Here is a 15,000-nt window from a genome sequence, read left to right as displayed (position 1 = left end):
AAGATTGGTAAAAAAAATGTAAATTAGGTTTAAAAACCCCCCGTAACTTACTTTAAAAAAAGTAAGTCAGCTAAAAAACGTAAATTAGGAAAAGAAACGTAAGATTGGTAAAAAAAAAACAAACAAACAACAACAACGTTACAGACAAAAAACTTAGGTAAGTTAAGTAAAAAAAAACACAAGATCGGAAAAAAAATGCAAGTTGGTAAGTTAGGTAAAATTACGTAAGTTAGGTAAAAAAAACTAAATTAGGTTAAAAAACAAACAAACATAAGTTGCATAAAAAAAACCCCGTAACATTGGTATTTTAAAAAAGTAAGACATGAAAAAAAACATAAAATAGGTAAAAAAATTTAAGTTAAGTAAAAAACGTAAATTAGGTTAAAAAAAAACTTGACTTATGTAAAAAAAAAAGTAAGTTAGGTAAAATTATGTAAATTAGTAAAAAAAACAACAACCTTAAGATTGGTAAAAAAAAAAAAAAAGGTTAGTTACGTAAGTTAGGTAAAAAAACCTAAATTACGTAAAAACAAAACAAAACATAAGTTACATTAAAAAAAACCCCGTAAGATTGGTATAAAAAAAAAGAAAGTAAGTCCTGAGAAAAACATAAGATGGGGGAAAAAATCGCAAGTTAAGTAAGTTAGGTAAAAAAAACTAAATTAGGCAAAAAAAACAACAAAAAAACGTAAGATTGGTGTAAAAAAAAAAAAACGTTATGAAAGAAGTTATGAAAAAAAAGTTAAATTAGATTAAAAAACGAACTTATGTAAGTTAAGTAAAAACCCGTAAGATTGGTAAAAGACGTGAGTTAAGTCAGAATGTGTGTGTCCATCAGTGTGTCCTGCAGGTTTTTACGGTCTGAACTGTGCGGAGACGTGTCGGTGTGAGGACCTGTGTCCGTGTGACCCGATAACAGGAAGCTGCAAAGGTACCGAACTCTGTCACGACACCACATCAGAGCTTCAGATTAGAGTTCTCTAATTAGGGCCCCGAGCACTAACAGTGCGAGGACCCTGTTGAAACTGGTCCGTTTATTATAACGGCAAATGAATCGCGTTTTTGAGGGCTTTATCATATTCCAGAACTGACCAAACTTGGGACAAAATTCAATCCGGTGGAAAATTTACATATTTCATTGGTTTCAGAAATGGGCGTGGCAAAATGACCTACTAGCGCCCCCTAGAATTGAGCCCCCAAAACAGGTTTGTCGTAGAGACACGATATTCGGTACATACATGTATCATGAGAAGAGGCACCAAAAAGTCTCAAGATGCCATACCCAAAAATGAACAGGAAGTCGGCCATCTTGGATCAAAAAAAGTGTTTTAGACGTTTTTCGTCATTTCCAAGCCGCATACTTTAACAAACTCCTACAGATTGAATCCAATCGACTTCGGCCTTGTTCAGTATCATCACAAGGCCTTTGACACCAAAAGTTATTAAAAGCTTTGCAGACCGTCACACTATGTGGGCGTGGCATGCCGGCAAAATATGGCGTTTTGGCATAAAACACGAGACTGTATAACTTGACCATCCATTGTCAAATCTGCCTCAAACTTGTCATGCATGATGATGGTCCATCACTGAACAGTTCTACCTAAGTAAATAGTTCATAAAGTCCCGCCCTTTTTTATTAGCCACGCCCCCTTTTCCTAACTAATGAACTAATGCAGCTTTAATTTATGTTGTTGTTTTCTCCACAGCGGGTCGGTGTTTGTCTCAACAGATGCTGACTCTCTGGAGACAGCAGAAGGAGACGAACAGAGACGAGTTGTACCTGACAGAGTGAGTGTCACAGTCTCCTCTGGCTCTTCTGCCTCAAATTTAAGATTTCTACAAACCAAAACGTTCTGGTTTATTCATAATGTTTACGTTGTAGCATTTCATTTAGTCCTGTTTATTTTACTACAATTTTAGTTTTTTTCTGATAAGATTGAGATGTTTAGATGTTAAAAAAAGACATGAAACGGACCTGCAGGCACCACGGTCTTGTGATTTAGTTGTTTCTTTTGGTTTCTTGTCTCTGTGCAGACGGACGTGGCTGACCATCACCGCCCTGCTGTCCTGTCTGTTTTGTTTGCGACTGTTGGTTCACTTCACGTGGGCGAGCCACAGGTGGCTCCTTTGCAGCTTTTCCTACATGCACCTTTCACGGAGAATCATCAAGACAGAGGCGCTGCCTGCCAGATACAACCAGCTTCCATAGGAACATGTTCTTCTATAGGAACATACAAACATTTCTGGAAGCAGTGGAAAGGGAAGAGAGAACATTTTCCTGACATGAAAGACTCTTTAAAGATTCTTTATGCAGAAGTGTATTGCAGCAGCAGACAGATATGTTATGAGCTCATGCATTAGCTGCAAACCCTGGAGAGATGTTGATGTGGACATCAAGGCTGCTCCACCTCCTGAGAGAGAAGAAGACGTCCAGACTCCAGGAGGCGAAGCTGAGCTTTAACGTCAGTATTTTGTTGAGAGAAGCTCTTTAACTCGTCTCCATAAACTCCCTGATGCAGCAGATCTGACGTTTGGACAGAACAAACATACGGAAGGGAATTGTGATAATATTTCTCACTATTTTCACTATCAGTCCATTAATGGAGATAAACAAATATCCTGCTTTTACATGAATGCATGAATAAAAATAATTTAATATTATATAAAAACAACATAACATAACTATGGAAGCCCATTTCCGCCAGTTATCAAAATAAAACTAAATAAATAAATACGAAATAAAGAAAAGTTGACAAACTTGAGATAAAAAGTAGAAATTATGAGATAAAAAGTCAAAATTATAAGATAAAAAGTCCTAATTATGAATAAAAAAACTAAATTTAGATTAAAAAGACGGAATTATGAGATAAAAAGTCATAATTATAAGATAAAAAGTCTATATTATTAGAAAAAAAGTCAATATTCTGAGATAAAAAAGTTGAAATAATACATAAAAAGCCATAATTATGTATGATATATAAAAAGTCATGACTTTGTATCTCATAATTTCGATTTGACTTAATATTCTCTAATATTCTGTTTTTGGGGGATTTTAAATGAGTGACTTGTAGTGGGGTTTTATGATGAGTTTGTAATTGTTTGCATTATGTTTTTTGCATTTATTCTGTGTATAAAATAAAAAAAGAGTCAAACAAAGTAAAGTTTGTTTGTTCATGTGGACTGAGTTGTGGGTGGAGGCCACGTGTCATGTGACCAAATGGAACAGTGACAGCAGCCAGAGGTGGACAGACTGGAATTTCTGGCCTCGAACAGTGAAGAACTTCACTTTGAGCATCCTGAGTTCTTCCTGAACGTGTTTTTGTGAAGAAAAATGAAGAAATAGCTTTGTAAGAGCGATCTGAAAAACTGTTAAATATGCCTTTTTCAGAAATCTTCCTGCATTTTTAATATGGGAGCCAATGAGGCTGTTGGTGTGTGTTGGTGGCGCATCTGTGCGTCCTACGGCCAAACTATAACTCTGACAGCTTTACCAGAGGATTGTGAGGGAGAAGACAAATTTTCCTACGTTTCTATGTATAAATTATTTCTGTAGAGTGGAATTTGCGGCCTGGAGTGCAGTTTTCAAATTTATTTTTTTGACAGTTTTTTCTCTCCCTCGACACTCTGGCGATGATGTCACACACTGTGACACGAACATTCCGTGCAATACACACCCATTATAATCTCAGAATTTCTCCAAAAATGATCATGGTCATTGAACAGGGATTGATAAAAAACTATATGACCTATCGAAACGTGGATTAATACACCGATACACAAGACTTGTGTCTACTGTTTAAAGTTTAAATTGAGTCTCTAGGTGAAATTTTGCGCACTTTTTCAAAATTCATATTCCGTAGAGAAAAGTAGTAGCACACCGATACTGATCAAACCGCACGTTTTGATATATAATTTTTCCTAGCGGGACGAAATTGTGTCCGGAAGAGGAAGAAGAAAAAAATATATTTTTTTTTTCCATGACTGTTTGTAACACAACAGCTTCAACATCTAACACTGAACTCAGTGAGTAATTTGAAATGATGTTTGCTAAGCTATTGTTGACAGGCTTTGGTGTGATGTGATCCATTAAATTTCCTTTTCTGGCGTACCTCAACACAAACTACCCTGAGGGTCCAGTAGAGCCCCACAGTGCTGACGTTATCTTAGTTTCATCTCTTTTAAATACCATCTTTAGTTTTAGTATCGCAGAGTCTGATTCCAGCTTTCTGTGGCTCTGGTGTATCTTGGTGGTTTTACTTAATCACATCCGTTTGAAATGTGCTTTGACCATTTTCTTATCTGTTAACGGGAACTACAGATTAATATCATGAAGTATTATGATATTTCCTGTTATATTCGTGACCCAGGGTGCCTGATCAAAAATGTTGATGGAGCCAAACGTTTGTCCTCACTTTCTCTGAGTCTGTGACAGAAATAAGCATAAAGGTCTAGTCTGCAGTTTACATACTTTCTCATACATTTGAAATAAAAGGTGAAAGAAAAATACAGTGTAAGAGATGCCAAGCTTGTCTGATTTACACAGTTACTAAAAAACAACAGTATTGTCAAGCTTAATGCTCAAATCTTACAAATTTAACTGGAATGTTGCTATTTTGAATCTGCAGACTGACCTTAAATTTAGATTGAGAAGATGACAATATTAACCCAATTAACTTAATTACAAATAAATAACAAAGTCATGAAATAATAAAAACTAAATCGAATTTAGTCCAGTACTCATTTTAGCACAGGACTTAATTATTACCATGGTCACATACAGGAGGCTGACACAGTAACATGCACACATACATTTTGTAATGATATTTTGTAGACATTTTCCATGGTTTTCTTGATAATGTCTAGATATCAGCTCTTAAATTAAACTCTCATGAGCTATTTCTGTTGTTTTCATGATATTTATCCAAACAAATGTACCTTTTGTTGTACAAGGCATTAAAATGAACAATAAAGTGAAGAAAACAAGGGTGGGCTAATCATTTTTTCCATGACTGTAGATGGGAAGGTTACAGAGGAGGAAGTATATTCCAATGGCATTTTGTCTGAGAGGTGACAAAAAGAAGCATAAAGGTCTAGTCTGCAGTTTACATAATGTCTCATACGTTTGAAATAAAAGGTGAAAAGAAAAATACAGTGCAAGAGATGCCAAGCTGGTCTGTGACACATTGCTTGACTTGATTGAGACAGGACTCGGATTAGTGATGTCGTCCAGACTTAGAACCACATCATCTGCAAAAAGCAGATATGCAATTCTAAGGTCACCAAACAGGATCCCTTCCTCTCCCCGGCTGCGCTTTCACTTGAGGCAGTTCCTCTCTCCCCGCCCAGAGGGGGCAGTCCACCGTTTTCTGGCAGAAAACCATGGCCTCAGACTTGGAGGTCCGCTTCACACTCGTCTGCAAACCACCCCAATGAGTGCTGGAGGTCTGATGAAGCCAAAAGAACCACATCATCTGCAAAGAGCAGAGATGCATTTCTAAGGTCACCAAACTGGACCCCTTCCTCCCCCCGGCTGCACCTTGAGATCCTGTCCATGAAAACCATGAACAGAATCGGAGACAAGGGGCAACCCTGGCGGAGGCCGACACCCACCGGGAACGTGTTTAAAGTTGTGCCGAGTATGCGGACACAGCTCTCACTTTGGTTATATAGGGACTGGATAGCTCGTAGCAATGAACCCGGTACCCCCATATTCCTGCAGTAACCCCCCGAGGGACACAGTTGTAGGCCTTCTCCAAATCCACAAAACACATGTAGACTGGATGAGCAAACTCCCATGACCCCTCCAGAAGTCTCGAAAGGGTAAAGAGCTGGTCCATTGTTCCACGGCCAGGACGGAAGCCGCATTGTTCCTCCTGAATCTACCTGCCCGCTGCTTCTGTAGACCCACCTGGCCAACTAAGTCCGAAAGGCCTTCTTCTTCATCTTGACGGCCTCCCTCACCGCTGGTGTCCACTAGCGGGTTCCTGGGTTGCCGCCACGACAAGCACAGACGATCTTCAGGCCACAGCTCCTACCAGCCGCATCAACACTTGAGGCTTTGAACATATTGAAGATGGCCCATTAGGACTACATGTCCCCAGCCTCACCTGGAGAAACTCTTCCACTGGTGTGAGTTGAAGACCCTGCAGACAGGGGCCTCACTACACGTTTGGGTTTGCCAGGTCTGTCCAGCAGCCTCCCCCGCCACCTGATCCAACTCACCACCAGGTGGTGATCAGCTGACAGCTCTGCTCCTCTCTTCACCCGAGTGTCCAGAAGATGCGGCCGCAGATCTGATTATACGAAAATGAAATCGATCATCGATCTTTGGCCTAGAGTGCTCTGGTACCAGGTACACTTTTAAGCAACTCTATGTTTGAACATGGTGTTCGTTATGGACAATCCGTGACAAGCACAGAAGTCCAATAACAAAACACCACTCGGGTTAAGTTCCGGCCATTCCTCCCAATCACCTCCTCCAGGTACCATCATTTTCATTGATTACATTTTTTATATTGTATTTTATTGCTGTTTCTTTTCTATCCTTTTGTATGGTGGCCTTGAGTGCCAAGAAAGGCGCCTCCAAATAAAATGTATCATTATTATTATTATTGTTTCCCACGTGATCGTTGAAGTCTCCCAGAAGAACAATAGAGTCCCCAGGTGGTTCCCCTTCCAGGACACCACCCAGAGACTCCAAGAAGGCCGGGTACTCCAAACTGCTGTTCAGTGCATAAGCACAGACAACAGTCAGAGATCTTCTCCTTGGGACTTGCAGCCGCAAGGAAGCGACCCTTGTTCCTCGGGGAGAACTCCAACACAGCGGCGCTCAGCCGGGGGCTTGTTAGTATCCCCACACCTGCCTGGCGCCTCTCACCCTGAGCAACTCCGGAAAAGGAGAGAGACTGGACTCAGGAGTTTGGTTCCGGAGCCCACACTATGCGTGGAGGTGAGCCCAACTATTTCTCGTCTGTAACGCTGCACCTCCCGTACAAGCTTAGGCTCCTTCCCCGCCAGTGAGTTCGCTTGATGACCGTGTTTTTCCGCTTCATAAGGGTCTTTGAATCGATCTTTGTCTGGTCCCTCCCCTGGGACCACTTTGCCTTGGAAGACCCTACCAGGAGCTACCAGGATTATTTGATAACTACACTGAAATATTCCTTACACTTGAATAGAACCCCTAAAAGAAATATGTTTAAATGGAAGTGATAAAGCTCTGGAGGGGCTGTAGTAATTATATAACGGGAGAAATGGAGGTAGTGATTGCTAGTTCACACTTTCTTCAAGTCTTCAGATCTCTGCATTCTTCACATCACACAGCTTGCTGTCTTGCATACAGGAGACCTGAGGTCATTGTGGTTTTCACATGACTTGACTGACAGGCAGCAGGGCTTATCAGAGGAAACTAAGTACTGATCTGATACCATGCTACCATGATACTATGTGTTACATAAATAAGATGTACGCCTCACTGTGTGGAAGTGACTGGGGTCGATTATTTTACGTATTTTATGTCAAGAAACATCTGGCTACTTTAACATTTTCTCTTAATTTTGTAATAAATATATATGTTAGATATAAATTTACTGAATTCTGTCTGTGAAAATGAACTGGAAATAAAAATCCAGTGCAAAACGTTTAATGCAGCAGAAAACTGGTCAAAACTTCCAGAAATGGCCCCATTTTTACAGATTCCCCATCCAGCTATTCAGTCACAATCCAGTATTGTAGTATTGTTTGGTGCATCACTACACTGGATCAAAAAACAATATATGTGATGGACAAAGTAAGCCTGTGATTACAAAAGATTGAGATGTAGAGACTGATCATTTCACTGTTACACCCATGCCAACTTGTGACTTCCTCATTTCTGAGTGTTGCAGACGGTTTAAAAAGCAGCACAACTCTGACGGAGCTTCACTTCTCTGTTCATCTTTCATCTTTCTGCTCGAAAGACCTGCAGAAAATGTAAGTCTTTATTATTTTTATATAACAAACCATCATAATTGATTTGAAATGTATTTAAAATGTTATTAACTTATCATTAAGTCACTTGAGAATAACTTGAGACATTTTGTAGAAAAAAATTACAATTGAAAACATTTAAACTGTTAAGCTGTCAGTTGCACGTTGTTATTGTCTTAGCTGCCTCAAAGAATTACAGCTTTGTAAATACATAGAAAATACTTTAATGAAAGACACATTTTTATCTTTAGCACACTGTTTTTAATTTAATCAGTAATAATCTACGACTAAGAAAAAGCAGCATGTTGTGGCGATGTTAGACTGAATGTTACGAAGTGTGTGACAAACAATTCAAGTCAAGTAGAAACACTAAACCAGTGTTACCCTTCTGTTGAATATCTGCATCACCGACGCTTCATAAAAGGAACATTTGCAAGAGAAAAAATAAAATGAGTATTGATTCAGTTATCTGTTCAATTACAGTTTTTAAAGTGATTGATTTAAAAGCAGTAATAATCCTCTTTTCCTCAATAAATGATGAATGGATGTGCTGCATCACCCTGCCCTCATGAGACACTAAAACTCTGAAGAAATACAGAACCAGGAAACATTTCTCCATCTGCAATCTAAACCTGCATTCAATAAAACCTGCTTTAAAATGACATCTCCACAGTTTCTGCCTCTCCTGACAAACACAGATGGCTGTAGTCCTGACTCTCCTTCTCAGTGTCTGTCTGCTGCACGGTACGTTGAACTTCATTCATATTTGGATCAAAGACTATAAAAACTATTTAAAACCAAACCTACACAATGTTAGTCAAGCATTCACACCACAGTACAACAGTATCTATAATACATGCTGCAGCAGATGAAGAATGCAGTGAGCTTTTTCCAATGCAACCAAACAGTAAGAAAATCCTCATTATTAGGGCCACGGGGCAATCGCACCGAGCACTGGTCCCATACAGCAATAGCTGCAACTGCCCAAATTTTGCATTGAAATGAATGGGACGGCTGAAAAAAAATGAGCGAAAAAGAACAATAATTGGAGATTTTTAAACGTCTCTGGCATAATTTCACCTAGAGACTCCATTTAAACTTTAAACAGTAGACACAAGTCTTGTGTATCGGTGTATTAATCCACGTTTCGATAGGTCATATAGTTTTTTATCAATCCCTGTTCAATGACCATGATCATTTTTGGAGAAATTCTGAGATTATAATGGGTGTGTATTGCACGGAATGATCGTGTCACAGTGTGTGACATCATCACCAGAGTGTAGAGGGAGAGAAAAAATAGTCAAAAAATAAATTTGAAAACTGCGCTCCAGGCCGCAAATTCCACTCTACAGAAATAATTTATACATAGAAACGTAGGAAAATTTGTCTTCTCCCTCACAATCCTCTGGTAAAGCTGTCAGAGTTATAGTTTGGGCGTAGGACACACAGATGATCCACCAACACCACCAACAGCCTCATTGGGTCCCATATTAAAAACGAAAGATTTCTGAAGTAGGGACATTTAACAGTTTTTTTAGATCGCTCTAACAAAGCTATTTTTTCATTTTTCTTAAAAAAACCCATATGTAGACGTTCAGGAAGAACTCAGGACACTCAAAGTGAAGTCGGATCAATGATAGGTATTATGGTTTTGCCAAAAATGATTTCTGTTCGAGGCCAGAAATTCCAGTCCACCTCTGGCTGCTGTCACTCTTTCGGAACATTAACAGGTGTCAGTTAATTCTGTTGATTGCTTTGATCTGATTGCCTTTGATCTTTGATGTGATTACAGTTACAGATACACACACACACATGCGCGTAAGTGCGCACACTCCTCACACATGCATACACATGCTCCATACACGCGCACGCACACGCACACACACACACACACACACAGGTAACTTTATGTGATTTTAATTACACACACACACACACACTCTCACACACACACACACACACACACACACACACGTAACTTTATGTGATTTTAATTACACACACACACACAGTTTGAAATCTCTGAAGAATCTCATCATGGTGTACACACACCGGCAGTAGCCCCCGTGGCCCTTTCAGAATTTCCCCAGAGGAAATTTTCTAGTTGTAAATTATTATTCACTTTTTCTTCATCAAATATTTGTCTCTTGTGTTTCAGGTGCCCTGTGTCAAACAAAAGTACTTCGCGCATTTTTGCTGCAGTCAAATATAGAGGTTCTGAGTGGATCCTGTGTGACCATCCCCTGCTCCTTTAATATAGAGGACAAATTTAAATCAAGCTTAGATAACACATGTAGGATATTGTGGAAGCAGTATGGAGGTGACATAACTGTGTTTGACAGTGGAAATCCACAAACGGCTACAATAAAGGGAGAACTGACAGGAAACGTGTCAAAAAAAGACTGCACCACAACCCTGTACAACATGGAACCTGCTGACAGCAAAATATATTTCCTTAGACTGGAATGCAACAGAATGAAACATGATTTTTCCTTCGTAACAATTTCAGTCAAAGGTAGGTTTTAAGGCCTATTTACTCGCACATCATGCATTTCCATTTTAGATCTGCTTTGATATTATTCTGCATTTATTGCATTTGTCCAAATAGTCTAAAGATTGAATGAGGATGAATGTTTCTTCAGTGACTGGTTGATATGTACCTTTCTACCAGCTGCTCCTCCCACACCGACTCTGACTGCGTCCCCACTGAAGGTGAAGGAGGGAACCTCTGTGGGTTTGACGTGCTCTGCTCCAGCTCCCTGTCTGTCTCATCCTCCAGCTCTGACCTGGACCCCCGGCCTGGGGGACGCTCAGGAGAAACTGCAGGAGAATTGGGACAAAACTAAAGTCAAGCTCTCTGTTCTGAACTTCACTGCTTCTCACCTCCATCATGGGAAGAAGATCTACTGTAATGCCACCTACAACAAAACAGATGGCAGCTCTGAGTCAGCTGTTAGCACAAGTTTAACAGCTGATATTTCATGTAAGTACATCTGTCATCTGATGACATGTATTCATTAAGGCTATTATAATTCAGTTGATCTTGTCTTTTCTTTTTCTTGAATTATTTCAATTATGACTGAGAAAATTAGACTCCTTAATATATAAGCAGTATTGTAATTTTGTGAGTTAAGGAGTCATCCTGTCCAGCTGCTATGTTAATGTCTCACTTCTTCCATTTTTATCCAAAACTATTGAACGAGCGGTTGCTTAGCAACTCTCAGAATTCCTCCTACAGAACAATCTTCTTGATCCAAATCAATCTGGTTTCAAAAGCGGTCACTCGACTGTAACTGCTCTGTTGTCTGTGACAGAAGCCTTAAAAGAAGCAAGAGCAGCAGCAAAGTCCTCAGTTCTCATTCTGCTTGACTTGTCAGCTGCTTTTGACACAGTTAACCATCATCCTCCTCTCTACTCTCTCTAAAATGGGCATATCTGGCTTGGCTCTGTCCTGGTTTGATTCCTACCTGAAAGGACGCTCATTCAGTGTATCCTGGCGTGGACAGTTGTCAAATGGTTTCCACACTTCCAAAATCATGTTTGTGCATTTCAATTTGCAAATGAATTGTAAGAGGCTTCAACAATGTCCAATAAGTGCAGAAACAGCAAGAAAGCTAGCTGTTGATGTCAAACACTGTGAGAGGGATGACAAAAAGGCTTTAGCAGCACAAATAGTAAAGTTGTCTATAGCCTTCAATGGGCTGTTACTCTATAAACAAAGTTAGTTTGCAAAAAGGGAAAACTGCGTTCTCTCTCTCTCTCTCCATGTGTCCTGTGCAGAGCTTTTCCTGAGGCTGAGTAATTATAGAGGAGTTGGTGAAATCCGCTCACTAAACAATAGGAATGCATTTTACAAAAAGGCCTGAGGAAAAAAGACGACATTATCTGCCGTTATTTCATTTAAAATGTCAGATTACATTACACCTACAAATAATTTAAATTTTTGATTCAACATTTTTCAGATTCCCCCAAAGACACCACAATGTCAGTCAGTCCCTCTTGTCCAGTTCCAGAGGGCTTAAATGTGACTCTGACATGCAGAAGTTCTGCAAACCCTCCAGTCAAGAACTACACCTGGTACAGAGCTGACGGAGGCCAGGAGACTCTTATTGGGACCGGAGCTGTTCTAAACATCAAAGTATCTAAAGACGACAGTCGGTTTTTCTGCAAGGCTGAAAACGATATTGGAGCTGGACGATCCCACATCAGTTGTATAAATGTTCAGTGTAAGTATCATGTTTGTGCATATCAAAGGTTAATGAGCCACTGTTGCATGAATGTGACACTTGAACAGAGATCTGATATATTGAGTATTATGCTACTTTTTTTACAACAGGTCCCGATCGAGTCATTCTCTTGGCTGTTGCTGGTGTGTCTCTCAGTGTGAATGTCTTGTTGACAGTCTGCATGGTGTTCCTTTGGTATGTTACAACACTGGATTATACTTTTTGTTATTAAAGCTATGCTGTCTATAGAAATAATACACTGGATGTAATTTATAAATTGCCTTTTCTTTTTTGCCCCCAAAGGAAAGCCAGAAAGAACATGAAGCCAACAGAACAGGAGAGAGTTTACATGTCATTGGATGGTAAAGACGAATCTCCAGAGTATGATGTCATCGCCCAAACTCCAAGATAACAATGTCGACTTCCACTGATGATGATCTCCATTATTATGAGATGACTTTACTGAAGGCTTACTTTTATGGTTTATATTGAGGCAAAGTGCTTTGACACTGATCTTTCTGGCAATGTCTTCAATTGCCACTTAATGGTGTGCTTATGAATCTGTTCTCTACAGAATGTGATAAATTGCTTTTCCTTTGTGATATATATTCAATTGAAAACTGTACAAATAAAATATATTTTATGTTCAAACGGATAAACTTTTGTTTTTTGTTCGTATGCTCTGAATTCTGATTTCGATGTAATCTGTTTTCTGTTATGTTTCACACAGTGCCCCAACTTTTTCAGAATCAGGGTTCTATAAATACTCTCTATGAACCTCTAATGCTGAACTTGGGTTTAAACTTAATCGGAGAGGTATTAATTATGCTCTTTGGTCATCCTTTATTTTTTACACTTTCACTGGCAGTGGCGAACTGAGAAAGTTTGAAGGGCAGGGGCGAAAAAATAAAAAGTGCACATTCTGCACAACATGGGGCCTCACCAGCACGCAAAAAGCTATGATGCATGATGTATGATGAAATAGTCTGCAACCTTGATTACGATTAGCATTAAGTTAAAGGAAATCCAGATCAAAGTAATTAATGATATGATACTTAACCAAACCTAACCATCTATGGGGGGTCTGGGGGCATGCCTCCCCTGGAGAAAATTTTGGACATCCATCCATCCATCCATCCATTCTCGTCCGCTTATTCGGGGGCGGTTCCCGGGGGCAGCAGGCTAAGCAGGGCATTCCAGGCGTCCCTCTCCCCAGCCACAACGTCCAGCTCCTCCTGGGGGACCCAGAGGCATTCCCAGGCCAGGCGAGAGATATAATCCCTCCACCGTATTCTGGGTCTTCCCCGGGGCCTCCTACCAGTTAGACGTGCCCGAAACACCTCTAACGGGAGGTGCCCAGGAGGCATCCTTACCAGATGCCCAAACCACCTCAGCTGGCTTCTTTCGACGCAAAGGAGCAGCGGCTCTACTCCAAGCTCCCTCCAGATGTCTGAACTCCTCAGCCCATCTCTAATCCTCAATCTTGTTCTTTCAGTTACTACCCAAAGCTCATGACCATAGTTGAGGGTTGGATTGTAGATGGACCAGTAAATTGAGAGCTTTGCCTTCAGGCTCAGCACCTTCTGAACCACAATGGTCTTTTGCATACGGTACAAAACCCACATCACTGCTGATGCTGCCTCAAACCGCCTGTCCATCTCACGCTCTGTTCTACCCTCACATGTGAACAAGACGCTAACCCTAACCCTAACTGGATCCCTTCCTCCCCCCGGCTGCGCCTTGAGATCCTGTCCATAAAAACCATGTACAGAATCGGAGACAAGGGGCAGCCCTGGCGGAGGCCAACGACCACTGGGAACGTGTTTTAAGTTTTGCCAAGTATGCGGACACAGCTCTCACTTTGGTTATATAGGGACCGGATAGCTCGTAGCAATGAGCCCGGTACCCCATATTCCCGCAGTACCCCCCACAAGACTCCCCAAGGGACACGGTCGTAGGCCTTCTCCAAATCCACAAAACACATGTAGACTGGATGAGCAAACTCCCATGACCCCGAGCAGAAGTCTCTCAAGGGGAAAGAGCTGGTCCGTTGTTCCACAACCAGGACAAAAGCTGCATTGTTCCTCCTGAATCTGAGGTTCGACAATCGGCCGGAGCCTCCTGTAGACTTTCCCGGGGAGGCTGAGCAGTGTGATTCCACGGTAATTGGAACACACCCTCCGGTCCCTTTTTAAAAATGGGAACCACCACCCTGGTCTGCCACTCCACTGGCACTGTCCCAGACCTCCACGCGACACTAAAGAGGCGTGTCAACCATGACAGCCCAACAGTGTCCAGAACTGGGGAAGTCCTGAGAGCCAAGCTAAAAGTTGGTCAGTTCATGACAATGACAGAACTTCATTTGCTTGTTTTGGTGTTGCTACGGCCCACAGTAGCCTGGTTGTTCACGAATAAATCACCGTGAAGTTAAAGTTGACAGGTGAGTTGTGGTTGGAGGCCATGCGGATATGACGTGACGCGCTGATGACAGTCGTGTGACCAAACTTTGTCAAGTTACGACATTACGTCAAAAACACCGAAAACCACTGTTGCTTACAAAATAAAAGAAATATTGACATAATCTATCTATCTATTAGGGTTGTCAAAAGTATCGATACTCAAAAAAGTATCGATACTAAAACGTTGTGTCCGGATACAATACTCATTTTAAAAAGTATCGAGTATCTGAAGCTTGTTATCATAGTTGCAGTTTCTTTTTGCACTGTTTTTTATTATAAATATTTAACCTGTGGTTCTGTTAATTTTAACATGTTGCACTTTTCTTGTTAATAACAATATTTCTGTTAAA

At 40.5% G+C, this 15,000-nt stretch overlaps 2 protein-coding genes across 2 annotated transcripts in view; both read left to right on the top strand.

Annotated features, from left to right (window-relative positions):
- LOC131976148 (N-acetylglucosamine-1-phosphodiester alpha-N-acetylglucosaminidase-like) overlaps window positions 1-2,994 on the top strand; it is an 18,608-nt gene extending 15,614 nt beyond the window's left edge. Inside the window, exons 10-12 of the mRNA XM_059339071.1 lie at window positions 839-931; window positions 1,707-1,788; window positions 2,035-2,994. Of these exons, the coding sequence (XP_059195054.1) occupies window positions 839-931; window positions 1,707-1,788; window positions 2,035-2,209 (350 nt within the window). The 3' untranslated portion in view covers window positions 2,210-2,994. The remainder of the gene's footprint in view (window positions 1-838; window positions 932-1,706; window positions 1,789-2,034) is intronic.
- A 7,425-nt stretch (window positions 2,995-10,419) lies between these two features.
- On the top strand, window positions 10,420-12,603 carry LOC131976147 (B-cell receptor CD22-like). The gene is made up of 5 exons (XM_059339070.1): window positions 10,420-10,480; window positions 10,637-10,948; window positions 11,928-12,176; window positions 12,368-12,386; window positions 12,495-12,603. The coding sequence occupies exons 1-5, from the start codon at window positions 10,441-10,443 to the stop codon at window positions 12,601-12,603; spliced, it is 729 nt and encodes a 242-aa protein (XP_059195053.1). The 5' UTR covers window positions 10,420-10,440.
- The last annotated feature ends 2,397 nt before the right edge of the window (window positions 12,604-15,000 follow it).

Source organism: Centropristis striata, chromosome 8, assembly GCF_030273125.1.
Source record: "Centropristis striata isolate RG_2023a ecotype Rhode Island chromosome 8, C.striata_1.0, whole genome shotgun sequence".
Lineage (NCBI taxonomy): Eukaryota > Metazoa > Chordata > Actinopteri > Perciformes > Serranidae > Centropristis > Centropristis striata.
This window is presented reverse-complemented; position numbering and strand designations above follow the sequence as displayed.